General features: G+C 47.0%; 1 protein-coding gene across 5 annotated transcripts in view; it reads right to left on the bottom strand.

The window, feature by feature from the left end:
- Nucleotides 1-26,516, bottom strand: part of NCKAP1 (NCK associated protein 1) — a 1,877,983-nt gene that overhangs the window by 1,457,352 nt on the left and 394,115 nt on the right. For all 5 annotated transcript variants that reach the window (XM_069615779.1, XM_069615776.1, XM_069615777.1 and 2 more), the window contains one exon: nucleotides 25,018-25,174. In XM_069615779.1, coding sequence (XP_069471880.1) covers nucleotides 25,018-25,174 — 157 coding nt within the window. The remainder of the gene's footprint in view (nucleotides 1-25,017; nucleotides 25,175-26,516) is intronic.

The following is a 26,516-nucleotide window of genomic DNA, read 5'->3' as shown; positions in this document are numbered from 1 at the left end:
GTCATAGCTTTACTCGAGGGTTCGTGACGCGCTCGAGAAGCTTCCTTCGCCGGGTACTGCGACTCGCAGCGTTTTTGACCTTCGGGTCTTTCGACCAGAGCATCGCTATCGGCAGTCTTCGAGGGGGTCGAGGCCGCTTTCTCGAAGACGCTCATATTTTTGCGGAATTCCTCCCATTCAGCCTGGGAACTATGTTTCGTGGGGCAAGGGATTCTCTTAGGAGAAACAGAGGAAGAGGAGGACGGAGAAGGGGATCTTCGACGTCTCCTCTTCGAGTGCTTCGATCTCGAGGAGTGATGGGACCCACTCGGAGACCTGGAGCGCGAGGAAGAAGAAGCTTTTGAAGTCTTACCTTTCTCCAGCTTCCCCCTACGCTCCTTCAAGGCCTTAGCTGTCATGGACATACAGTCCTCGCACTCCGAACAATGGTGTTCAGCTCCCAAACACCACAAACTCTGAGGGTCAGTCAGCGACATCTTTTTCCCACAATCTCGGCATTTTTTGAAGCCGGACCGAGGGGTCGTCGGTTCCGACGAGGAAGCCATCGAGTACGGATCGAATATCTCAAGGTAAATAGGATAAATTGTCTACGAAACTGAGCAACGGTATTTCGAGGCACTGAGTAAGCGCGGAAAAACGGAATTGAGCAACGGACGCTGCACGCGGCCTTTATAGGCAGGATGACGTCGACGTCGATACAGCGGCTGTCGAGGGACATCGACTCGGTGGATGTCGACGCGCAGCGCCCTCTAGAGAAAATTGTCCGAGGCCAGCAGAGCTGGAAGGAGATACCCAAGGTAAGGAATACGTCGGAGGACACAATCCCTTCGAAATCAATTTATGGTTTCTTGGTGGAACAATGTAACAAAAACAGTACAAATTTCTTTCTAGTTAATTTGAAAGAAACCGACAAGACATTTCTAGAAGATCTCAATATGGATTTTTATGACACATTAATCCAAATAGAATGATCAATATTAAAAGCAAAGCCAAACAATATGACCACTGTATTAATATTGATTATTTATCCAATTGTCCCATCTATAAGGAGTATAGAACCCAAGCCTTTAGATTGGCGGCTCCTTGTACTTATATCGGACCAAAATTTGCTCTAAAGAAATTTGAAGATTTATTATTTATCTCAGTTATAACATCCTAACGACCTTTGAGCATACAGGACGTTGGACACGTATCCCGCATACGGAAAAGTTATGTTGACTATGTGGTAATAGAAGTGAAACCTCAAGACATATTCTTACCCAATGTAATCAACTATCTAGGGAGTATTCATTAGGCTATACTAATTTATTTATTTACTAATATAATACACATACAAGAGAATAAGTTCTGGGTAATTATTTTGGCAGAATCCATTGTTATGTCAGGTGCTGCCTTCTATGTATTGAAGAAGGCCCCCTCCCAAATAATTTCACATTAACTGAACTATCACTGGATTATAATGTTTTATCATCTTGATCTTATTATTTGAGATTCCTGATGGCATGAATGACTATTACTTTTACGATGGCTTATAATTATAAATCGCTCTGTTTTCAATCAATAGCTAAAATGACGTATGTGTCAACTATTTTTTATGTAATGTATTTGTATTTTAATCTGTGTAAAGGTTTGTATTAAGCATTGACACAAATACATTTTAAAAAATACATTATTGAATTATACCCATTGTACATGAGAACCTGGGTAAATGCAACTGTATGCAGAGTTTTGCACGTACTGTGCGTAGTTCTGCCGCTTTGTATTATGGTGTGAGCTAGATTATTCGAAGAAAAGGCATTCAAATTGAAATTAGATGGTATTAATGCTGAATAGGAAGTGGAAGATGCAATGCTAGTTGTGTCGCTAGTAATCGGAAAGGGGAAAGTATCATACAATAACTGAATGTCTAACTATATTTGCTGAATGGGATCCATTGCTGCGTGAATTTACATAGGATTATTTACATGCGTATGCTAGCTTTTCAAGTCTGAGGCTTGGTAAGAGGGTGTGAGCTAAACCAGACAATGCACAGATATTCTCTTTTGCTATCAAGTTGACAGTATTGCTTGATATAAGGTTGGGGGCAAAATGCTAGTTTGTAATAATGAAGTTTGAAAAGGGAAAGTAATAAATGTATATTTGAATGTCTGAGATGTGAGATGAGATGACTAGTGGCAGTTTACATGTTTACAAAATGAGCGGGTGATAGGGTGTGAAGCCCAAATGTTCATATTTAATAAGTTAATGTCTGTATGTTATTTTGTGTCTTGATATTGCATCATGCGTTGCTCCTAGCCAGGGAGGTTGATGGCTCAACCATTACTAGAATCACAGATAGGAGATTGCTGGCTTATAGTTAATGTTTGAGATTTGCTTAACAGAGGGGAGTTTGGATCGGGTGGAATCAACTAATGAGGGGCGTAGATCGGGTTGGCTGCAGACACATGGGGGTTGTAGTTGAAGTTATCTATGCGTATATATCTTGGTATTCATTCAATATGGAGGGGAGGTGGGGGAAGGGGGTTTATTTATTACGTTTGTTTTCCACAGGTTGGTGTTTCAACAGTCTGACGTTATCCTAAGAGAGAGTGGGGTTTTTCTTTTATTTGCTTTTTGTGTGTTACAGAGTTGGGACTTATTGAGAATGTGACTTGCTTGGCAATAAGAATAATGTCCACTTCAAGTAGTGAGATGTGCTTTGTCTCCTGGAACGTAAACAATAGCCCACTAAAGAGGAAACAAGTTAATCACTTGAAGAACCTAAAAGCTGATGTGACCTTTTTTCACGAGACCCATCCCTCACTTGACGAGGCTGCTAAATTACAGAGAGGATGGGTAGGTCAGGTAGTCGGTTCCTTGTTTAACACGCACAATGGGCGTAGTGATATTGATTTGTGAAAATCTGGCGGTTCAAGTGCTCTCTGAGCAGAAGGACAAGGAAGGTAGATTGATATTACCTTCAATGTGTATTCAAGGACAGAAATTCACATATTGCAACATTTACGCCCACACTGTAGATGACGGATCCTTTTTTAGAATGATTGCTCAATCGGTGCAGGACCAGGATTGGGGAAAGAAAGTAATGGAGGAAGATTTTAATGAAGTGATTGACCCTTTAATGAACACCCTTTAATGAACAGAAGTAACCATAGTATATTAAGGGCGAAAAAATGGTCAAGCAACTGCCTTGAAGGATTTGACCTCTGAGCATAATAGAATAGATTCCTGGCGATGGGAACACCTGTGCGATAGGGATTATAGCACCTTGTTAAGTGCCTGTAGTACCTTTTCATGGATCGAAATGCTCCTGACAGCTGGTTTGGCTACTACTTGCTACACGGGAAGCGCCATTAAAAACTTCCATTTATCAGATCACGCGCCGGTGGAGATGACCATTGCCCAGCAGTTTTCTACTTACAGGTGCTCAAAATGGAAGTGTAGAGGAGGAGGACATTGTAGAGAAAATTGTCAAGAAGACAAATTATTTTATAGAAGTGAATTACACACAATTATTTTATAGAAGTTAAATATAACAATGTCAGAAAGAGCTGAGTATTAAATGCTCATACTTTGAGAATGGAGAAAAATGTGACCGATGGCTGGCACACAGATTAACGAAACAAAAAAAGTACAGGGCCAGTTCTTCTATTGAAAAGAAAGCCAGGCGGCACCATTACGTTTGATCCCACTGAAATATTCCTTAATTTCTAGCGGAGCACTTCTCTGAGGATGCTGGTGTTGTAGGAGATCTACAGGGGTTTGGACAAAACTTAGTACTTCCAGGCCTCTCTGCTTCTGATAGAGCATCTTTGGATGACGATTTCTCAGTGGAGGAGCTAAAGAAATCAGTATCAAGCCTCAATTTGGGCAGATGCCCTGGGCCAGATGGCATGCCCATGGAATTTTATAAAATAATGCCTAACTCGGTTTTTGAATTGCTAAGAGACAAGTATAAGGCCTCTATGACACTGGGATGTTACTGGGGTCAACTCTACATGCTTCAATTTCGTTGATTTTGAAAAAAGAAGATGATCAGACTTCGCCTTCGAATTATCAACCAATTAGTCTGATAAACACAGGCAATATGATCTTGGCAAAGTCGTTGGCAAAAAGAATAGAGGTAATATTTCCAACGCTGATACACTCAAACCAGGCTGGATTTGTCAAAGGAAGGCATGCCGCAACCCATTTGAGCAGTCTACTTCAAACACTCACACAGGCGAATGACACAGAGGATGACGTGGTAATCTTCTCATTAGATGCAGAGACGGCATTTAATCAGGTAAACTGGGGCGTTTTGTTAGAGGTCATGGAAAAGATGGGCTTTGGTGAATAATTTTTGAGTTGGGTTAAGACTTTACATACAAACCCGACGGCTGAAGTGTCGACTAATGGAGTTTGAGCAGAATCATTCGAAATGGAACGAGGACTCAACAGTGTTGCCCCTTACTACCCAGTGTTGCCTCTGGACACCATTTAAAGCCTATATTCACAATCTTATCTTTTTCACAATAAATGGAAAGAGGCATTCAATTCGACAATTAGATCCGTCTGCATACAACAAGAAATGCAGAAGCAATATGTCTCGTGTAAAAGGAGGAAAGAGATGCAAATAGAAAATATTTTCAAAATGTCTTTGTGTTGAATTACCTTATATAGAACAGGCAAAAGTGACAAGGTGAATAGCTGATGGAACTTCATGACAAAAGGTTCTGAAATGGCTGAATAGGCCAATGTTTTATGGGGATCCTCAGCAGATCTACTGCCCATACAAAATAAGATATCTGTTTCTTTATGTATTCTATACTTATACTAGGAAATGTCATGGGCAAGAGCAGGAACAGATCTAGAACTCTGAGCAGGAAGGTGATTGCTTATATTCTGTCTTTTTCATGTTTCACAGGAAGCCCAAGACATTATGCTGGTAAAATAACTGGTGGCATTTCAGTGTGTTTATTTAAAATCTAGGGGAGTTTGAAGGAAAGCTGTTGATCACTTGGTTTCCGAGATGTTCTGAATTTTTGCATTAGCATAGTTAATCCGTAAATCTGACAAACATTCTCAAGCAAGGGGGCTGCTATATGTGGCAGCGTACACGTTATGTCTTCTATGACAAAAAGGTGGTAATCCAAAAACAATGCTTCATTGTGTGGGGATTGGCCTACTGAGATTCCTGGCATGCTTCATAATTGTATTTACTGGGCTAACGGCTCCACTGAGAGGATGAGTGGAGGAAAGAGGAGACCACTGACTGGTGCCCCTGGAGAACAGAGTAGAGTCAGATAGTAGCCCATCTCCTTTTAGTTTCGTGTTGGGCTGAGCGTAATTAGTAAAGATGTAGGTTAAATATCTTTAGCCAAATCTAAAACGTTATTATACTAAAAAAGAGACAACTGACTACCTTTGTAGAGGTAAACAAATCTAAAACGTTCCAGCACCTGCTTTAGAAAGCCAAGTTCATCCGGTCAAACATCTTTTCTGTGTCGATCGATCAAAAGGAAATTGAATAGTATTTTCTTGCCATTGCAGAGTTAGACTATGCATGTGTCACAAGTATGGCGCCTTAACATACAACAGGTCTGGTATTGATGAGTTATATACTTTAAAAAGTCAATTGGCCAGATCTGTAAAGTAAAATTGGTTGACATAGTTCAGGATTCGAATAGGGAAGCAAGATTCACAGAGGTTTGTGCATCTGCTCGGTTTAGCCAGGAAGTGTGATTCATCCATTGAGGGTTTTGTGGCTCAAAAATGTGGGAGCTATTAAATAGAAAATGTTAAGTCAGTTGTCAATTAGTATAGCCACCTTATTTTTGGTTGCTAAGGGAAATAATTGATGTGGATGTAATTTAGATTTTAGGCAATGCGAATTATCCTGTTAGAGGTGGGTTTCCAGTAATAAACCAATGTTAGCCCCCAGTTCTGATAACATGCTAAAAATACCTTTTCTTTTTAATGGTGAATTAAGCCCTTTTACATTTAGGCATATGATCTTTTAGCTAACCATGTTCATAATGTATTTTAGCTCTTTTGATTTGACTGGGGGTAGTTTCATCTGGAAGTTTAAAAGAATATTTTTTCATCTGAGATTCGGGGTCAGTGGGGAAATATTAAAGAGGAGAGGCAAGATAATGACTGGGTGTGGCATGTACATTTCAAGCAAGACTAACTCATGTATAACCTCAGTAATATTCAAACTCAGATGAAAATGGGTTGATCTAAATTGCATTCAAACCCTTTTTCTACCCTAAATAATGGAACAATTGGAAAATCTATACAGATTAAGGTTGTTGTTTTAACAAACGAATACTCTAGGCAATTCATATGTATAACCTAATAAGGTAGGAGTATGCGCCAGAATTTAAAGAATAAAACAATCCTTACTTTTATAGAATTACAGCTTAAAAGAAACCGGAAATGACAGATTAAAGAGGGCATTTGAGACATCTGCAGGAATTCCTCTTTGTCGGATGCCATTTCTTACATAAGCAATTTCACCATCCTTCAGTTTTTTTCCAAGTGTTGCTTATGTTCCTCTAGTTTAGTAATCCTTTGTCCGAGTTCAGATTGGCTTCCACTGTTTTCTCCACTATTTGGACATTATTGTTCCATGCGCTGATGGCGTCTCACAGTTCCTGTCTTGATAAAGCAATGGCATTCTTCAATTCTTGGAGCAGTTGAATTATTTCACCTTCTTGTAGTTGGTGCAAAGCCAGATGCCAAAGAGTAGGCACATCCTATATTCAAAGTGGATTGAGCTGAACCCTGGCAACCCTTTTTCACCAGCTGCACAGATCTAAATAGAGGCTTTGGATTCTTTGGATTTTGGGGGCCTCATACCCATGTTGATCATATAAATTACAAGAACAGGAACTTGCTCTGCTTTGAGACAGTACTGTGGAGTTCCATAAGAATTTTAGGTTCGAGGTTTGTCGGAAAGTTTGGCATAGATGTGCATTCAATAGGATTTTTTATTTTTTTGAAACTTTATTTATATTTTCCAATAAAACAGAACAGGATCAACAATAGGTAACAATTCTCAAAAGTTCGAACATTAGTATTTACAGAAAATACAAACTATCAATGAGTTAAATGAGTGATTCCTAAAAGATTATAATTATCCAATGAGCATATTTACAAACATACCAATACCCTATTGTCGTCAACCCTCTATACACAATTTGTAAATTCGCATAAGATCTAAAACCAAGAAAAGAGGGAGAAAACATGAAGAAAAAAAAAAGAAAAAAACTAAGCACCCCACACCCATGCGATAGGATTTGTAACATGACTTTAAAATGAATATCCTTTTATGTTCCTTATTAGATTACCCTTCTGCACATTGGGTCAGTCAATTCAGAAGCAGGCATACATAACACGGTTAAGTCTCTCGTATTTTTGTGGATGGTCAAATACCAGCACTGGGCATGATCCCATACTTACTACTGAAACACCACTAGCAGAGCAGCCCAGCTTGAATTGGTGACCAAATGGCCTACAAGGTTTGAGGGTCAAAGATGTTGAAGGGGAATTAAGGGGTGAAGGAAGGCACAACTTGCCGGAAGTCTATTACCACCGAACCTGCCTATATGAACTGACAGTTCGACCTCTCGCTTGCAAGCAAGCCTCAGGTTAAGTTTTGGTGGATTCTTAACTGTATTTCAGCCTGTGGATTTGGGATGTGTGACGAATCGCAGGATTTTGTCACTTCTCCCCAACAGGGAGCCCTTCCTTGTGAGGCTAGGGAGGTGAGCCCGCTATGCAATATTCCCCCTGGGGTGGCGGTATGCAGGACCTCACAGGAAGATACTCCCCACTTGGGGACAAGGACTCCCCTCCTGTCAAGGAACTCCCTAAACCCCTGTCATACGAGTCACACATACCATTAGGGCTTCAGGAAAACCATCTTGAACCAATCACTGTTTGTTACTTTAACATCTCTGAAGAAGGGGAAGGCTTGCCCGACAATGAATGAGATGAGGAAAGCCTTAAGGAACAGTGAAGATAACTTGCCTATGTGAGAAACCAGAAGGTGTCTCACCCGCTAGTCCCCATGGATCTGTCATCCAGTAGGCCAGGAAACAACCATTGGTTTTGGATTTCGATGTAACACCTTTATCCCATCCTACCAGGTAGGATACTTAGGGACTCAACCCCCCCCCCTTTTCCAACATGAAAATGTTCTCATGAATAGCTTGCTGTAAGAGAAAATGGACTAACACCCGAGCCGTATTACCACCAGTCCAAATGCAATGGTCAGGCAATTACTAACGATTACACACACCTGACGTCCATTACACTTCCCCACACGGATAAAAGGCAGAGCACATGAGCACACTGAGCGATGCAAAGCACACAAGGAAGCAGAAGTTCGAAGATGGCAGCTTAATACAAGGCGAAAGACAGCAAAACAGAAGGGGATCGCAAGGGGGGGGGATATAGTGCCCTTGATGTTTTCAACGAGGAACCGTTACTTTCATGAACCTTCGAGAATAGAAAACATAAGACCATGAAACAAGGTTGAAGAATCCTGCATTGTGTGTCGGAGGTACCCAGGGCTCTCCTGCGTTGATAGTCAAGGCGGGAAGAATTGCTTGCCGCTGTGGTACTGTCCTTGACTCCTACAACAAAAGCAGCACCAGTGAAGTCAGTACAGCCGGTGATTTGGTGAGACTGATACCAGACCGGTCTGTGTTGAAGCCAAGGTTGCATGCGCCAACATTGTATAGTGAAAACTGAAGCGAACATTGTATGAAGCATATGTGATAACGCGAGTAAAATTGAACAACAGATGAGTGATTGAACTTTGAAGCCAAGATACGATACCTTAGAGTCATCCGGCACCGTGTACCTGCTCATTCGAAAGTCTCTGTAAGGCATCGAACTGAAATAGTGACAAAGAATTGTGAATCAAAGTGGTCCTGCAACGGGTCAAGCAAAATCCTGTGCACAATCGCAAGTCTTCGATGTTAACAGCATAAAGAAAGTTGATGACAAGGTAGAGAAAGTTGGTCCGAGCTCGGCGGAGGCAGATCAGCGGAGAACCTTTGGTTAAAGCAAGTTTGTGTAAAAAGGTTCAAATGAAATTGGTCCAAGCCCGGCGGAGGGAGACTAATTGAACATTGTGTGAAAGAGGATCTGAGCCCGGCTGAGGGGGACCCGGGGCGAACAGTGCATCACCTGAGAAACTGAGTGCGTGTGAAGTCCAGCGAGAAAAATAACATATTGTTGATTGCATATGGCCCTCTGAAAGAGACTTTGAAATAAAGAGACTTAGGCACGGAAGGCCCCGATGCTAATGATTGAACTGTATCCTGATGCTAGAGAAGCCAGAGACTGTGCAAAGCTTGAGTGAATCGCCTTGTTCTGTGCTGAAAACGTGGGGAAGAAAGGCCAACGGCCTGAGCAGCCCGACATTTTTTTTGAAAACGTTTCCTTTTTCGTAACACTGTTTCCCACACTATTTGTATTTAGAGGTAAGGATTGGCAATAGATTTATTAGTATAGGCCCTTTTATTTGGACAAATCATGGGGATACCCAGGAAGTTCAAACCTGGGATGTGCCGGATGTAAGCACGAAACCGAAGATCCTCTGTCAGGAGGATCAGCCTTGGAGAGAGAAGAGACAAAGGACCGTATCATGCTGGTGAAGCCGAACCAGAGAAAAGCAGCAGCAGCAGAAGAGCAGCAGCGTGAACTGGTGAAGGTGGACCGTGCGGTCCATGAACGGTGCAGACACTGCTGCATCACTGGCAATACTGAACCGTTTCAAATAATGGACTGAGAATGGCAAGGAACACAAACACTTTCGAAACAGACAAATAACCCAGGTCCAAACAACCAACCAGTGACGCTAGCTCGTATGGAGATAGGTAAGGGAAAGAAAATGGGTGGAAGGGACAGAGTAATCCCAGTCGTCTCAGTGAAACTAATTATTAAGCAGTGTGTAAACCAGAGTGGGACACAGCCTGCTAGTCCCAGTGAAACAGGAATAATTCATAAGAGTCCGAATTCATTTGGAACCAAGCCTAAACCTTACAGTGAATGGACCAGAACCAAGGGAAGTGAATGGGGCAAGAGCCGCCTGGATAAGAAACCTAGAAGATCGCAGTATCCAGCGTTAAGTGAAGAAAGTAACAAAGACACTGAAAGCTGCCATTAAGTAAAAGGGTCCAAACCCTAAGTTGATAAACAAAGTGACTTATCCAGCAAAAAAAGGGCACATCCCAGAGGTGGAAGGGACCCCTTACAGAATTGAACAAAATTGCCAGGAACTATTTAAGAATAGCTTACTGAAGCTGAGAAGGCTGGTCCAGGAGAAGGGAGTCATTCTCTGGGACCTTAGTGTTATTTTGCTTAGTAGCAGGGTTAGCGTAGATTAGCTCTGGGACGAAAGATTGACCTACCACCGATGAAAATGTTATTGTTCAAGAGTCAACGCTGTGGTGCCATTTCAGGGAGAAGACTCCCACCCTAGACATAAGTGTTGTAGGGGCCCAGAAGCTGCTCCAATCACAGCTGTTCCAAGCTTTTATTCTGATTGCAGCTCCAGTCTACTGCATAAGCAAGCAGCTATACGACTCCTGGACTCTCAGTCCTCCAATCCTTTTTTTCTGTCTAGCCTTCATCCCCCAGAGGAGATCTTCAGAGAAGCGGGTACAAGGGCCATGAGCTGGTTCTTTGGGAGAGGCCAGCTAACAATCAACCCTCCCCCTCCTGGGGCTCTCTGCCATTAGTAGGTGTTAGGGAGAATTCTCAGAATTGTGCTAACTCCCTCCACCTTAGAGACCCCCAGCAACTTTGCTGGATTTTGAGTACTTTATTTTTTTTTTTACCTGGACAGACTGAGACCCTTTTTCCCACTCTCTCATGTATCTTAATGTGATTTCTGAACTTTGTATTTATTTTGGTTATGGAGACTGACAAACTCCATAGGCATCATCTTTTACATTGTGTCACACAGCAGCTTCAGTGCAGTGGCACAGGGATGTCTTTCAGGTGTCCCAAGGTTTTAAATACCTTCCCTGGGATAAACTACTGTTTCCCAGTGCAGTAAAGTGAAATTGACTTTACTTACATTTGCAACTTTCTAGACCCAGCACACACTATCTTGCAATAGGGTGCTGGAGGGGTTACCTAGTATCTCCTTTGTCTAGCTTCTCAAGTAACATTTTAAATGTTACCCTTTCCTCACTGAATGGCTGGTGGCAGTGGTTCACTTTTTACTACCGTGGTGTGCATTTACCACGGGCTGTGTTCGCAGCTGCAGTAAAGCACCCAAGGGTGCTATTTTTGTCAAAATGGCCGCAGTCTTCTTTTTTCGCCATTTCTTTGTGGAAAGGTCCTTCTTGAGATTTACTCTGCGTGCCAAACCAGGTTTGGTCCCTCTGTTCGCTTTGCCTTTGACGAGATTCATGAGTGAAACCCGCCTCTGGCTCCATGGTGTCTGAGTCGACCACTGGGCAAAGAAACCAAAGAAGAACTTGAAGAGGACGCCTGCTGAAAACTCCTGGACCATTGGTTTGCCTGGTGAAGCCCTGCTGCTGTGCTGAAACTCCAAATTCGTATCGACAGAGAAGCCACTGCAAGGACGACTTCTCCCCTTGAGTTGGTGGGACCAATCAACTCCAAAGTAAGCCACCTGGACTTTCTCTCAGAGCTGGTTGACATTCCACAGAGTTGCTGCTGGAAACCCGAAACGCCAGGTAGAGGAACACCAGAATGTGTGCGTTGCTTTTAAGCTGGCCAAGAGCTCCAGGAAGATCCTCCGGACGCCGAGGAAGCAAGACTGACCAAGCCTGAGCCCCCTCAACAGAGTGCGGCACCCCAGAAGCAAGGAAAGCCCATCTCGACAGCTAGGAACCGCGCAGTGTTGATATTTGCGGTAGACGGGAGGAGCTGAAACACCAAACAGCCACTTGTTTGAAGATTGCCAGTTGCGAGCGTTGACCGTCTCATTGCAGTGCAGGAGTCCCCAAAAGTCCTCCCTTTTGTCCCCACGACCGAGATCCAGGAACAATGAGATCTGCAGAGCTGCACAGAAACAGAAGTCATCTGAAGCACTTTTTCTTCAATACCAAGGTACTGTAAAGTCTGAGAGAACTTACCTCTTATTGTAGAGTTGCTTGCATCTTCTACTACTCACAAGTCTAAACAGCTTGTGGCCTTAAATTGATTCTTCGTTTCTTCAAAGATGTCTAAAACATTGTGCAAAGACTTTTTTACATAACTACCAGAGGTGCTTCAGCTCATATAAGACTTTCGTCCATTGACTTTGGCCTAACCTATTATAACGGAAAGACTCTGCTTAGGGGATCAACAAGTATTTGCCTGCCTAAGCATATTTGTGATCTCTTGTTTGTTCTAATAACCTTTTCCTTTAACCATTTTCTCAGAGTATTCTAAATGCTACAGTAGGAACAAGTTACTTACCTGTAACTGTTGTTCTCCAGCATGGGTCTGGCATGGATTCACATGCTCATGAATATTCCCCGTCGTCAGGCTGGGAATCCTCGGTAAAGAAAAATCAGTATCAGTTTAGTTTCTGATCTGTCTTTCGTAGTAGTAACCAATCACTGATCTCTGCGTCATACTGACCACAGCCAATGACTGCCCTCTACCTAAGCCCCGCCTCTGGCAGCCACCTTCAGATTTGGTAGCACGTGAAGTGGCAGTATGACCAAGTGAAGAGCCGCAGAGGGGTAGGCTGGAGGGTTCGCATGTGAATCCATGCCAGACCCATGCTGGAGAACAACAGTTACAGGTAAGTAACTTGTTCCTTCTCCAGCATGGGGTCTGGCATGGATTCACATGCTCATGAATATAAGAATAAATAGCAGTACACACATGCACAACCACGGGGGGTGGCAAAAGGCTCAACATTAAGCAATACAAAAAAGTCAACATTAAGCATCTCTTACCTCCCGAACAGGTTGCGCAGCACTGCTTGGCCGACCCTGGACTCCTCCCTGGAATCCCGATCGACGCAGTAGAATCTCGTGAAGGTGTGCGTCGACCTCCACGTAGCAGCCCTGCAGATGTCCAGCAGGGGCACATCAGATAAGAACGCCGTAGTAGCAGCGATCGCTCTGGTCGAATGGGCTCTCGGACGGCCTGGCAGCGGTCGGTTAGCCAACTGGTGGCAGTGCATGAGGCAGCCGGAGAGCCATCTGGAAATAGAAGACTTCGAGAGAGCCTTCCCTTGATTCACAGGTCCAAAGTTCACGAACAGCTGCGATGTCCTCCGGAAACTCTTCGTACGGTCCACGTAGAACTTCAGCGCTCTAGCCACATCCAGCGAGTGCAAAGTCCTCTCGGCCGGCGACGAAGGGGACGGGAAGAAAACAGGTAACACCAGGGGCTCGTTAAGATGGAAGTCCGACGGCACCTTGGGCATAAAGGAGGGATGCATCCTAAGCACCACCCTCGAGGCATGGAAAGTCAAGTACGGTCCTTTGCAGGATAGGGCCTGGATCTCTCCCACTCGTCGTGCGGAGGTAATGGCCACCAGGAATGCAGTCTTCCACGACACAAACTTCATCGGTGCGGAGTGCATCGGCTCGAATGGGGGCCCCATGAGCCTGGTCAGCACCACGTTAAGTTCCCACGCCGGAGCCGGGGCCTTCACCGGCGGGAACGACCGGAACAGTCCTTTCATAAACTCTTTTACCAGTTGATGGGACCACAGGGACGTCCGTCCTGTGGTTCTGGTATATCTGGAGATCGCCGCCAGATGAATCTTAATGGAGGCATGGGCTAGCCCAGCCTTTGCCAGCGATAGCAGGTACGGCAGCACTTGAGGGGCCGTAATCCGTAGGGGGTTGATCTTCTGTGCTCGGCACCAGATAGAGAACCTCTTCCACTTATGACCGTAGCATTTGAGAGTCGAGGACGCCCTGGCCTTTGCAAGAACCTCTCTGCAATCGGCCGGTATATCGTAGCCTCCAAACTCTAGCACTGCCGGAGCCAAGCCTGCAGGTTCAGCGACGCCGGGTCGTGGTGGAAGATGGCGCCTCCTTCTCTGGAGAGAAGGTCCGCGTCCGCCGACAGCTTGATGGGAGGGGACGTTGACAAGTCCAGAAGGTCCGGGAACCAGATCTGCCTCGGCCACGCCGGTGCGACGAGGATCATCCTGCACCGCGACCTCTTGAGCTGGTTGATGAGTCGAAGCAGCAACGGCAACGGAGGGAACGCATACAGGTATAGGCCGTCCCAGGGGAACGAGAACGCATCGCCCATGCTTCTCGGCTGGGGAAACCTGCTGGCGAACCTCTGGCACTTCCGAGTTTGTCGCTGTTGCGAACAGGTCGATTTGGGGTTTGCCCCATCGTCGGAAGAGTTGATCCACCTGATCCTGGCGCAGTTCCCACTCGTGACACGCGCGCAGCTCCCTGCTGAGCGAGTCGGCGATGGTGTTTCTTTCTCCTGCCAGGTGGAAGGGAACCAGGAACATCCCCTGGGTGACCGCCCAGTGCCACAGATCCTGTGCCTCCTTGGATAGGGCTGGGGATCTAGTGCCTGCCTGCTTCCGTATGTAAAACATTGTCGTGGTGTTGTCCGTGAAGATCCGTACCACCTTGCCCTTGAGCGACGGGAGGAACGATTTGAGAGCCCAGAACACGGCTCGGAGTTCCAGGACGTTGATGTGCAGGAGCCTCTCCTTCGGGAGCCAGAGGCCTCTTGCGTGGAGATCTCCGGTGTGGGCGCCCCAACCTTCCAGGGAGGCGTCCGTCGTCACCGTCTCTTGGTACGCCGGCGTCTGAAAGTCCTTGCCCGCCGTGAGGTGCGCTCGAACGCCCCACCACTGAATCGCCCGCCGGAACACCTCGTTGAGGGGGACCCTGTCTTCAAAGGTGCCCGTCGCCTGCATCCAACGGGCGTCGAGAAATTCTTGAAGAGGGCGCATCTGTAGTCTGCAGAGGCGCACCAGATAGATGCAAGAGGACATCATCCCCAGGAGGGACTTGATGGACCTCACCCTGGCCACGTCCGTGGCTAGCAGGCGCTGCACTTTGCCTAGAATGGTCTTCGTCCGTTCTTCCGACGGGGCCGCCAGGCGCCTCACTGTATCGAGCTTCACTCCCAGAAACAGGGCCACCTGTGACGGCACCAGGTGGGACTTTGGGTAGTTTATGGCGAATCCCAGGTCTGTGAGTAGCTGGACGGTCCTCGCAGTGTGTTCGACGGCGAGTTCCCTCGTCCTTGAGCGGATGAGCCAGTGGTCCAGGTAGGGGTAGACGTGAATCCCCTGCAGGCGCAGCCGCGCCGCCACAGGTGCTAGGCACTTGGTAAAGACCCTGGGGGCCGACTTCAATCCGAATGGCAGTGCTCTGAATTGGTAGTGGCGTCCCTGGACGACGAACCTGAGGAACTTTTGAGGATGGGAACGTGGAAGTATGCATCCTCCAGGTCCAACGACGATAGAAAGTCGCCTTCCTCCAGCTGTCCCAGTACGTGCTGGAGGGTGACCATCCTGAACTTTTGTGACCTGATGTATTTGTTCAAACGACGAAGGTCCAGGATGGGGCGCCAGCCGCCCGTCTTCCTGACGAGGAAGTACCTTGAGTACGCCCCGGAGCCCCGGAGCCTCTTCGGGACAAGCTCGATGGCGCCTTTCCTGAGCATCGCCAGTACTTCCAACAGCAGTTGCGGGATGTGATTTTCCTTCCTGGCCACAGGTGGAACGTGAGGGCACTTCTTCAGGAATTCGATATAGTGTCCTCTTGCCAGGGTATCCAGCACCCAACGGTCGGTGGAGATGGACTTCCACACGCCGGGGTGCTTGGTGGGGGCCCCGAGACCACGGCCGGTTCAGTCCTGCTTGGAGGTGGTGGCCTTGCCACCCTGGCCAACTTGCCAATGGCGGCGAGGCGCTCCCTGCTTGCCGCGACCCCTGTAGGCCTCCTGAGACGAGGAGCGTGCCGCCTGGCGGTAGGACGAGCCACCGCTGGATCCCTTGGAGGCACCCTGTCTGCCTCCGGAGCTCCGAAAGGGCCGTCGTTGCTGAAGGGCTCCTAGGGCGCGGGCCGTCTCCGTGTCCGTCTTTATGGCTTGGAGGGATTCGTCAACCGCCTTCCCGAACGGCATGTCCAACACCCTGGTCTGGACGTCCTGACGGAAGTCGGTCGCCCGGAGCCAACCCCGTTGTCCTAGGCAAACACTGTTGCCCAGCTGGCAGAACCCGGTATCGGCAATATCGGTTGTCGTCCGGTAGGAAGTCCAATATGGGGGCCAGCTTAAACCAGAGCTCCCTGTCGTAACGGGCCACGATCGCCAGGGCGTTGGCCGCTTTGATCGTCGTCGCCGCCGACGAAATGACCCGCAGCCCCATGGCGTCCAACTTCTTTCCCTCATCGTCCGGAGGGGAATTCGATGTCGAGGCTCCTGACCCCGCCGCTTTCTTCTTCGCCGCCGCCGAGACGACAAGAGTCTGGCGTTGGCTGGGCCCTGAGGCACAGGGGAGCGGTTTCGGGGACCCGGTACTTCTTCTCGTACCGGTCCCGTTTAGCTGGTGCCGTGGAGGGGTTCTTGAGAACCGACAGGCCCTCCTCCCAGATGTCATCGATTAGAGGCACCGCAATGACAGTCTTCCTCTTGGCCTCCCGGTGCTGATAGAGGAAACCTTCCTTTTTCTGCTCCTCCGGGCAGAGCTGGAACAATTCGGACGCCCTGGCGATCATGGCGTGGAATGAGCCAATCTCGTCGGTCGGAGACCCGTTCCGTCGTCGTCGCCCTCAGAACCCGTCGTCGAGCCCATCGCACCCTCATCTCCCGACTCGTGGGAGGATGAGGAGGGAACTGTAGGCCTTACGGGGGCGAGTGGAGGAGAGTGGTGGGTCCTCCGTCGTTTGTTCTGAGGATTTCCCGACGGGCCAGGTTGCGGGTCCTCCGGCCTGGGCCGTGGGAATCTCGTCCTTATCTCAGAACATAAGGACTGGATCGCAGACAAAATGGCTGCCGAGCCATCCTGAGGCCTAGGTTCCGGCTGCGCCGGAAGGGAAGGCTGCTCTTCCTCGCCATCGTCGTCTTCCTCTGTTATCTCCCGAGGATCTTCCTTACGGGATCGAACCTTCTCGAATTGGACTTCGAGGTTCCTCACGGCCTCGGTCAGTTCCTCCTCCGAGGCTGACTCCGAGCTCGAGGAGGCTACCGTGCCCCCCCTCGCTTCTTCCATCATGGTGGCCATGACGATGGGCTGAAAAGAGGATTCCCTCCTTGGTGGCAGGGAAACTCTAGTCCCGGAGGCAGTCTCCGCTGGCGGGGTCTCTGCCGGCTTGGCCAGAGTCGCCGCGATCGCCTCGATAGAGGCCTTTGCCTGCTGGGTAGGGGCCTTCACCACCTTAGGTGCGCCCCGGGCCTTCTCCTTCGGGGGAGGGGCGACGCCTCGCTCCCCCTCTTCCGAGATCGGACGGGCTTCTCCCGAAGCTTACCCGGGGTCTCGGATTTCCTCTTCCCCGAACCGGAGCACTAGCTCGTGGTGGACGGTGCCGGGGAAGGTGCGCCCTGCCTGGCGACCGAAGAGCCCGACCTTTCCGCGCTCCCGGAGCCAGCGGACTCGCGGCACTTGGCCTGGTGTTGGGCCCCCGTCGCCGGGGCGCCCGCACAGGACTTAGAAGCCCGCTCGGACCCTTTCTTCTTCTTCTCACCCGTTGAGCCCTTCTCCAACCAGCTGGCGAGACGGGATCGACGGTCCCTCATGGTCCGCTCCGACAAGTTCTTGCAGAACTGGCAGTCCTTCTCTACATGAGTCTTGTCCCCATGAAGACAGTAGAGGCATTGCGAATGTTCGTCTTCCTTAAACACATTCTGCAGCCCGCATCCAGGGCAGCTGCGAAACAGCTTGGGTCCGGGTGACGAACTTGCGTCCTGGGCCATCTCGAAGTAAGCCGCAAATCTTCTGGAATCCTCCAAGAAGTTGATTCGACGAAATCTTCACCCTTGAGGGGCGTAGGAAAATCCCGTAACGGGTAGCCATTAACGGGAGTAGAAACGGTGGAGCTTGAGGCTCGATTAACCGAAAAAATGTGAAAATTCACCTGAAAAAGCATGAAACACACAGTAAAAGCTCGAGAGCTAAGCACGAGGACTCCCAAGACTTGAACGTGCGGTAAAAATCTGAAGATGGCTGCCAGAGGCGGGGCTTAGGCAGAGGGCAGTCATTGGCTGTGGTCAGTATGATGCAGAGATCAGTGATTGGTTACTACTACGAAAGACAGATCAGAAACAAAACTGATACTGATTTTTCTTTACCGAGGATTCCCAGCCTGACGACGGGGAATATTCATGAGCATGTGAATCCATGCCAGACCCCATGCTGGAGAAAGATATTAATGTCCCCAGCACCCTAGCTATTGAAGTCACCTGAGGGTGTAGGTTGTGACCGTGGGCCATCCCAAAAGGGTCTGATTTAAGAATATTAAGAGTGTGTGTTTTAAAGTGTATTTGAGTGTTACGATTATATTTCTCCCTTCTGAAGAAGGCTTACTCTAACTGAATGATCAATACATTAGTAATTGTTTATTCAAGAAACCTTGTGTGCAAGTGTTTATTTGAATACTTGTCAATGTGAATCTCTGTTAACTCCCCTACAGCTCACAATGACCCTTCTTGAGAGAAGCCTGGCTTCTAAGCCACACTACCAACCTGTGTAGTACAGACTTATACCAAAGGTTGGGTTCCTATTACCAGGAGGTCAGAGTTGTTGTAGTGCACCCAAAGGGTACTGCATATAATCTTGCCTAACATTAGGTGTCTCTGCAACTCAGAGGGTACTGAGGATCAGCATTCCACGATTGGCTCCCAGTAGGAGCCTCAATGCTTTCTTCACGAACAGGGACTGGAAACGTGCTGGCTTACTCACCGCACCCTGGCTTCCAGAAGCACCATCCAGTGGAGGGATCACATTCACCCGAGACTTGTTTCAGCTGCTGAGGCCTCCAGTAGAGCAGACCGGTCTTCTTTTTGACTCTTCTACAAGTCTGTCATCCTCAGGTCAATGTTACAAGGAGCTAGGGTGCGGAATCCATACTAACAGAGATGTCCGGCGCTACTTACATTTTAGACTGCATAACTTTCTTCTTCACAGGCTCGCCTTAGCTTTTAGAAATTGTAATGTCTGCCTGCAAGGTTGCAATCACGCTCAGTTTAGTGGGCATGCTGGTATCTGCTGGGGTATACTTGAGCTTGGAGGCCCAGCCAGGCCACAACCCAAGAAAAGATCAAGTTACTCTCTTACCTGGTAACGTTCTTTCGATGGGATGGTCCGACGACGTATTCCATATCTATGACAGTAATCACCACAGGTGTGCTGCTTTGGAAAATCTTTCGGCGTCTGCATCCTGCATCGATGACGTCGGTACGCTGTCCTCAGGGGCCTCCGTCGAGCCAATCTTCGAATGGATTGTGTCCTCCCACGTATTCCTCATCTTGGATTCACTCCCAAAGCAGTTACATAATTTGGAGGAGGGAGTAACTTGAAGTGATCAAGAGTGCAGTACTGCTTTTCCAAAAACAGAATCTTGGCTAGTGGAGGAATCCAGACTGCAGTATTTCGTAAAGGCGTGTGCAGACGACCATGTGGCAGCTGCACGATTATCCTTTATTGGAACTCCCCTCTGAAAAGCAGATGCAGTTGCGACACCCCAGGTCGAGTTAGCCCTTAGATGTTCTGGGGGGGGTCTTCACCGGCCAGTCTAACATTCTGAAATTGTTAAAATAATCTAGAGATGGTTTGTTTAGTGATGGCTAGACTCAATTTATGACCTGTATAGCCCACAAACGGATGATTCTGTCTCAGTTTTGCCAATCTGGTAATGTAAAAATTCAGTGCATGCCTAGGGTCGAGTCTGTGAAGCCTTTCTTCCTCTTTTCCCGAATGTGGCGGAGGATAAAAGGATGACAAAGTTATTTTCTGAGTGATGTGAAATTCAGAAACAACCTTGGGGAGAAAGTTTGGTTTCACCTTTAATACCACTCTGTCTTTCTGATAAACAGTATGAGGAGGCTTGCAGGATAAAGCCTGTAGCTCTCTCACCCTTCGGGCAGACGTTATAGCCCCTAAGAAAACTGTTTTGAAGGTAAGAAGTCTTAACGGACAAGAATGAAGAGGCCCAAAAGGAGCACCCATTAGAAAGTTTAAAACCAAACAGATCCCACAGTGGGACTTGGAAGGGAGTCAGAGGATAAACATTAGTTAATCCTTTTAAGAATTTAATTACTAGAGGAATCTTAAAATAGGACACTTCTTCTGCAGTGTGCTTCAAGATCGAAAGTGCTGCCAGATAACCTTTGATCGTACCATTCTGGAGCCCCAGATTGGTGAAGTGCAAAAGAAAACACCATCGGTGTATTGCATGAGAAAGGGTCAACATTCTTATCTCTACACCAGCTGCAAAACGTATTCCAACGGCAGCAGTATAAAGATTTGCTTGCTGGCCTTTTGCAAAACCTCCATTACGTCACCCGGGAGGTTCCTTTCTCTCTCTCCCTCTCTCTCTCTCTCTCTTTTTTTCTCCCTCTCTCTCGCTCACTCTCTCTCATTTCTTGAACCTTCTCAACCTCCTTATTACATGAGGAATGACCGAGACTGGAGGAAACACGTAGAGAAGTAGAAACTCCCAGTTGACCACGAACGCGTCTCCTAGAGCTCCTCTGGGGGGAAATTCCCTTCAGCAGAATAGTTTGCACTTCCGGTTGGCACTGGTCGCAAACAGATCAACTTGAGGGGTTTCCCAAAGGGTGAAAAACTCTTGAAGGACTTCCTGAGCTAGTTCCCACTCGTGGGTGGGAGACTGTGCGCTGCCTGCTCAGAGTGTCCACCGTTGTGTTCTTCTCTCCGGCTAGGTGAACTGCTGATAGAGAGCTTCCTTCTTTTATTGCCCAGAACCAGAGCTGCATTGCCTCTCTGCGCAGTGGTAGTGTCCCTACACCTCCTCTTTTGTTGAGGTAGTAGATGGCCACTGTGTTGTCTGTCATTATCAGGACATTCTTTCCCAGTAAAGAGGGCAGAAAGGCCTTCAGCGCTAGTCTGATTGCCCTCAGCTCTAAAAGGTTGATGTGTAGTTTGGACTCCGATGGAGACCAACGACCGCTGATGGTCAAATCGTTGGTATAGGCTCTCCACCCCGTGAGTGAGGTGTCCATCACTACTGTTATCTCCGGCCATGGTTGCCAAAACTATTCTCCTTTCAAGATGTTCTCCCGACAGGCCCACCACTGAAGATCCAGTGAGACTCAGTTTGGGATTTGTAGAAGATCCGAAATCCTTCCTGAGGACTGTGACTGCTGGGTCCTGAGAGCCTACTGGAGAGAACTCATTCTCAGGCGAGCCTCTGGCACCAGAAAAATGCAGGATGCCATGAGACCAAGCAATCTTAGAAAGTGGAAGGCCAGAAGATGTTGGGCATTCTGGAATTTTGTCACCATCTGCAGAACATCTTGAACCCTCACCTCTGGTGGCGAGGCTTTTTCCAGGGATGCACCCAGAACTGCTTGATGAATTGGAGTCTTTGTGATGGTACCATGTGGAACTTCTTGAAATTGAGGGAGAAGCGTGGAGGGAGTGGCAAGTATAGCTGAGATGATCTAGGGCTTGTTCTGGGGAACTGGCCCTGATCAGCCAATCGTCCAGGTAGGGGTAGACTTGAATTCCCCCCCCCCTCCTGAGACTTACTGCCACAACCGCCATTAGCTTGGTGAAAACCCTGGGTGGAGTTTAGCACAAATGGCAGAACCCAAAACGATAATGAGAGTTGCCAACGGTGAACCTCAGGTACTGTATGTGCTTGTGATGGATCGTCACATGAAAGTAAGCATCCTGGAGGTCCACTAATGCCATCCAATCCTGGAGCTTGTGGGCCTGAAGGATCTGAGAAAGGGTTACCATCTTGAACTTGTTCTTCCTGAGGAACCTGTTCAAGTACCTTAAGTCCAAGATGGGTCTCGATCCTCCGTCGTCCTTTGGAATTAGAAAATAAGGGGAGTACCAACCCTTGTTCCTCTCCGCTACAGGTACTGGTTCTATAGCACCTTTCTCCAGCAGGGTTAAAAGCTCCTGCATAAGAAGCGGATCCGGAACCTTCAAAGAGTTGTTCCCGGGTGGATGACTGAGGTTTTTGCAGGAAAGGTAGGCAGTAACCTTGGGCAACTGTTTCCAATGCCCAAGCATCTGAAGTAATATCCTGCCATTCTGTAAGATGCTGCGACAACCTGCCTCCTTACTGCAGTCTTGCCATCAAAGGGCATGTTGAGAAGTCTGGATTGAACGTCTGGGGGCAAATCCCGATTTCCTCAACCACGCAAATCTACGGATCACTGTACTAGCCGCCATGCCTCTGCTAATGCTGTCAACAGAGTCAAGAACAGTCTTGAGGTATTCGCACATAGCGTCCTTCCAATCCTTGAAAATGTTCAAGAAGCTGTCTCGTTCCTCCCCTTTGGGGATGTGGTCAGCCGTTATAGAAATACAGTCCCAAAGGGTGTGGGTAAATCTTACCAGCGTACACATAGCATTAACAGATGTTAACACCATACTACCGGCCGAGAAAACCTTCTTGGCCATGGCATAATATCTTTTATCATCCATATCTTGTGGAATAGTCATTTTGTCTAGCAGAAGAAGTAGCTGCCTGTAGTACCAGGCTTTCTGGTGTTGGATGTTTTGAAAGATATAGAGGGTCAGAAGTTGAAGCTCTGTATTTGGCCGACAGCCTCTTATTCACTGCTGGAACAACCTCAGGTGCTTCCCAGTTGGAAGCTACCCTCCTCTGCAGAGCCCTATGAAATGGGACAATTAGGCCTTGCTGTGGTCATTTATCAAATATGTCAGTTAAATCGTCCTGTTCAAAAACAGGTGTGGCTCTGGACCATCCCATGTATTCCATGACGCTTGTCATGAGTTGTCTATAGGTGTCCTCGGCATGATCTCCTGGATCTGCCTTACCAAAATCAATTTCAGGGGAAGTGTCGATACCACTTGCCTCATGAAGGCAGTCCTGCAGGTTTTTCATACGAGACTCTTCCGATATGAGTTCCTCTGGTACAGAAGGTGTACCATATTCCAAATGGTCTTTCCTACTCAGATGACTCTTCTGCATCTTCATAAATTGAAGAAAGAGTTTTAAAATACTCTGGGCGAGGTTGTGGTATACAAATCTTCTCAAAAGAAGGCAGCGCTATAGACCTCATAATGGGAGCCCGACAGTGTTGAAATCGATGTTGACGTAGACTGCTTTAACAAAACTGTTGACGGTTTGGAAGGTTTCCACGAAGTCGTCGATGGCTTCGATCTAAAAGTCGAGGTTTTCGACGATGGTGTTGAAGGATTTGGAATATGTGGCGTCAAGGAGGTAGACACTTCTGGCATCGATGTCTTCTCCTTCGATTTCAGCACCAAGTGCGTTGATGGGTTTCTTTCAGCGTCGAGGACAACTATCTTTTGTGTTTCATGGAGGCTTTCTCTCGACTCGAGGGATGAGATCACTCTCGAGGACTTTCTACGGCCGGGTTCGAAGACTCAAGGCTTCTGTGCTTCCCAGGTGTTTTGACTGGGGTATCGCCTCTAGGTGTTGTCGAGGGGGGCAAGGCCGTGTTCTCGAACACCTTCATCATACTAACTCTGAATTCCTCCCATTGAGCCGGGGTACTATGTTTTGAAGGACAAACAACCCGTCTTGGTGAACTGGATGAGGAAGTGGACAGCGATCTATGGCGCCTCTTTTTGCCATGCCACAAAGACGAGCAATGATGCGACCCACTTCGCGAACGGTAGCGTTTGTTTTTTATGACGAGGGAGAAGAAGGCCTCGACTTGTCAGACGATTTACATTTGGAGGGGGTGATAGATTATTTAGGCTTACCTCTCTCCAACTTCCCTCTACGCTCTCTTAAGGCCTTGGCCGTCATCGACATGCATTTGTCACACTCCGAACATGGACATACTGACCCTAGACACCACAGGCAGATCCTGTGAGGCTCCGTCACAGACAATTTAGCACTGCAGTCCTGGCACTTTTTAAATCCGGACCGAGGAGTAGGCGGAGCTGATGAAGCCATCTTGTTGAAAATATGATTAATTTTCTCTTAAAAGTCAAAAAAAATCGAAGTATCACACGGAACCAAGCATCATGTTACCGAAACTGTGAAGCGCAGAAAAACAGAACTGAGCAACGGGTGCTGTGCAAGCTACTTATACCTGTGAGGACATTGAAGTTAAGACGGAGGTCTCCGAGGGACCAGGCATAGACGCACAGCGTCTACTGAAAAAAAAATTCTGATGCAGCAAGCTGGATATTGGGAAGTATCAAAGATAAGGAATACGTGGGAGGACACAATCTATTTGAAGTATGCTTTTTATTTTACTATCCGGTTCCATTTCATCATATGTAAGCAAGAGCACATTTATTCATTCCTGGATGTTTGGCCAATGCCGTTTTGACAAAAGACATTGGGCCTCATTACACGTTAAGCGGTAAGGGTTTACCGGTAAGGGCATCTGTACCGGTAAACCCTTACCGCCTTACTACGAGTTCCCTTTGCGGGACCAGACCTTAACGGCTGGTTTTACCAGCCGTTAAAGTAGGGTACCGCAAAGGGACCTTGGAGCCAATTACGGTACCGCAATTTTCGGCACCGTAATTAGCGCCTTCCCCATTCCCATTATGCCCTATGGGGGCAAAAATGGAATGGGGAAGTGCCTTGGTGAATGGGGAATTACCGCCCCCGCTCACCTTGGAGTAGGGCGGTAATTCCGCCATCCACCAAGGCGGACACGGTAAAATACCGGCGGCAAGCATGGCGCTAATAGCGCCATGGTTACCGCCTACCGTGTAATGAGGCCCATTGTGGCTTCAGATGTGGCCAACTGGAAAATGTGATATTAGTGTAAGAATAAATGCTGAATTCATTAATTGGTGTTCAAAATAGAATGCACACGTTTTAAACGCAAAACAGATTCTCAATTAAATAACAAAAACAGGCTAGTGTTGCACAACATCATAATTGGAAAAAAATAATACTGTACCCTCTTATATTGACAAACAGGTCTTCTGCTGCTTTGTGTATATGAAAAACTTCATCTCTAAACAGAGACAGGCAAGAGCTGCTCTGAAGTGCAAGTTTCCAAAGATTCAGTGCGGTAGCATCTGTGTTCAGAATTCCATGGCACAGAATAAATCCAACTTGGATAGAAAAAAAAATGCATTAATTTATGAAGAGTGGATTTAGAGAAAGAACAAAATGCTTATTTCTAAATGGGATTAACTTAAACATTCAAATAAAGAAAAATTACACCAGTTCATTGCGGTACCTTGAGAAGTTGGACATACAATAGGCACAGTATCCCACTAAGAGTCTTGGAAAAACTAAATCACCTAGACCTCTCCCTGCAAAACTAAATGTTCAACCAAAATGAGCCATGGTGGCCGGGGGAAGGGGAGAGAAAAAAACTGGATTGAGGGAGAAAATGTGGTGACCAAAAAGGAGTTTATACTGTGGGATGTATTTACCCATGCATCCGAGCCATACCACAAAACTGTGCAGTACTGACATGGAAAACATCATGATGGCCAGAGCTTCCCAGAAAATGCACAGGGAAATGCATGAAGAATAGGCTGCCATTCATTTTTGCCGATGTTATGGGCACAGAAGGAAACTGCCTAAAACCACCATTGGACTACCCGCACAGTAGTCTGAAAGCATTGGGAATGGCAATGCTGATTGCCAAATGCAACTTAGAATTGTGGGGAATTCATTTGTTAAATCCCAAAAATGGGTGCAGTACCAGTACTCACCACTATCCAAAAGCCGGCATTTTAAAACCACACCAGATTTTACTTTTTTGTGTAAAACTGAATGAACCCAAAGCAGGCTAAAGAAAGACTTACTGAGAGGTGGATCCAATGTAAAGTTATATTCTGAAGTGACTTGAAGGTTTATAAGAAGACTGGCTGCGCTATGGAGTCAGCAGTTTAAGTTGCACTGGATTTAAAGACACTAAAATCGAAAATGTTTAGATTAAATGAGTGACCTATGTTTGGTGTCACATGCCTTTGTAACTGTTTAAATGTCATAGTTTTAAACTTAGAATCAGCCTTCTAGCTGCATATGTGAAAATGTTTAGTTTTATTTGAATGCAGAAACTGGGGAACAGAAATGACAGCTTAAAGAGATTCCAATTTGCCTGGCAACTACCCCCATCAGGAGTGAAACTTGAGTCACAGCTGTGTTCCCAGGCCTAGCTGCCCTTTTGCTGCTCACACTAAGGATATGCCATCTATCTGATAATTGAATTACCTGTGCTCTGCAGGAGAGTGAACAATGCAACTCCCTTCACCCAGGCAGAGGGTTTATTGAGAGGATCATAAATGGCTTCCTCTTGAACAATGAGCCTCTCCTGACTCAGGCAAAGGTTTTATTACAGCAGTCGTAAAATGTAGCTTCCTCTTGGCAGAAGCTGGGAGGAGCACTGCCTGTGAGAGCAAGCTGGCTTGGCAGAACTGGATAAACCAGTATTTCTACCTT

The sequence above is a fragment of the Ambystoma mexicanum genome, chromosome 9, assembly GCF_040938575.1.
Source record: "Ambystoma mexicanum isolate Mex_15411 chromosome 9, UKY_AmexF1_1, whole genome shotgun sequence".
Classification (NCBI taxonomy): Eukaryota; Metazoa; Chordata; class Amphibia; order Caudata; family Ambystomatidae; genus Ambystoma; species Ambystoma mexicanum.
Note: the sequence above shows the minus strand (reverse complement) of the source record. Positions and strands in the feature narration are given on the sequence as shown.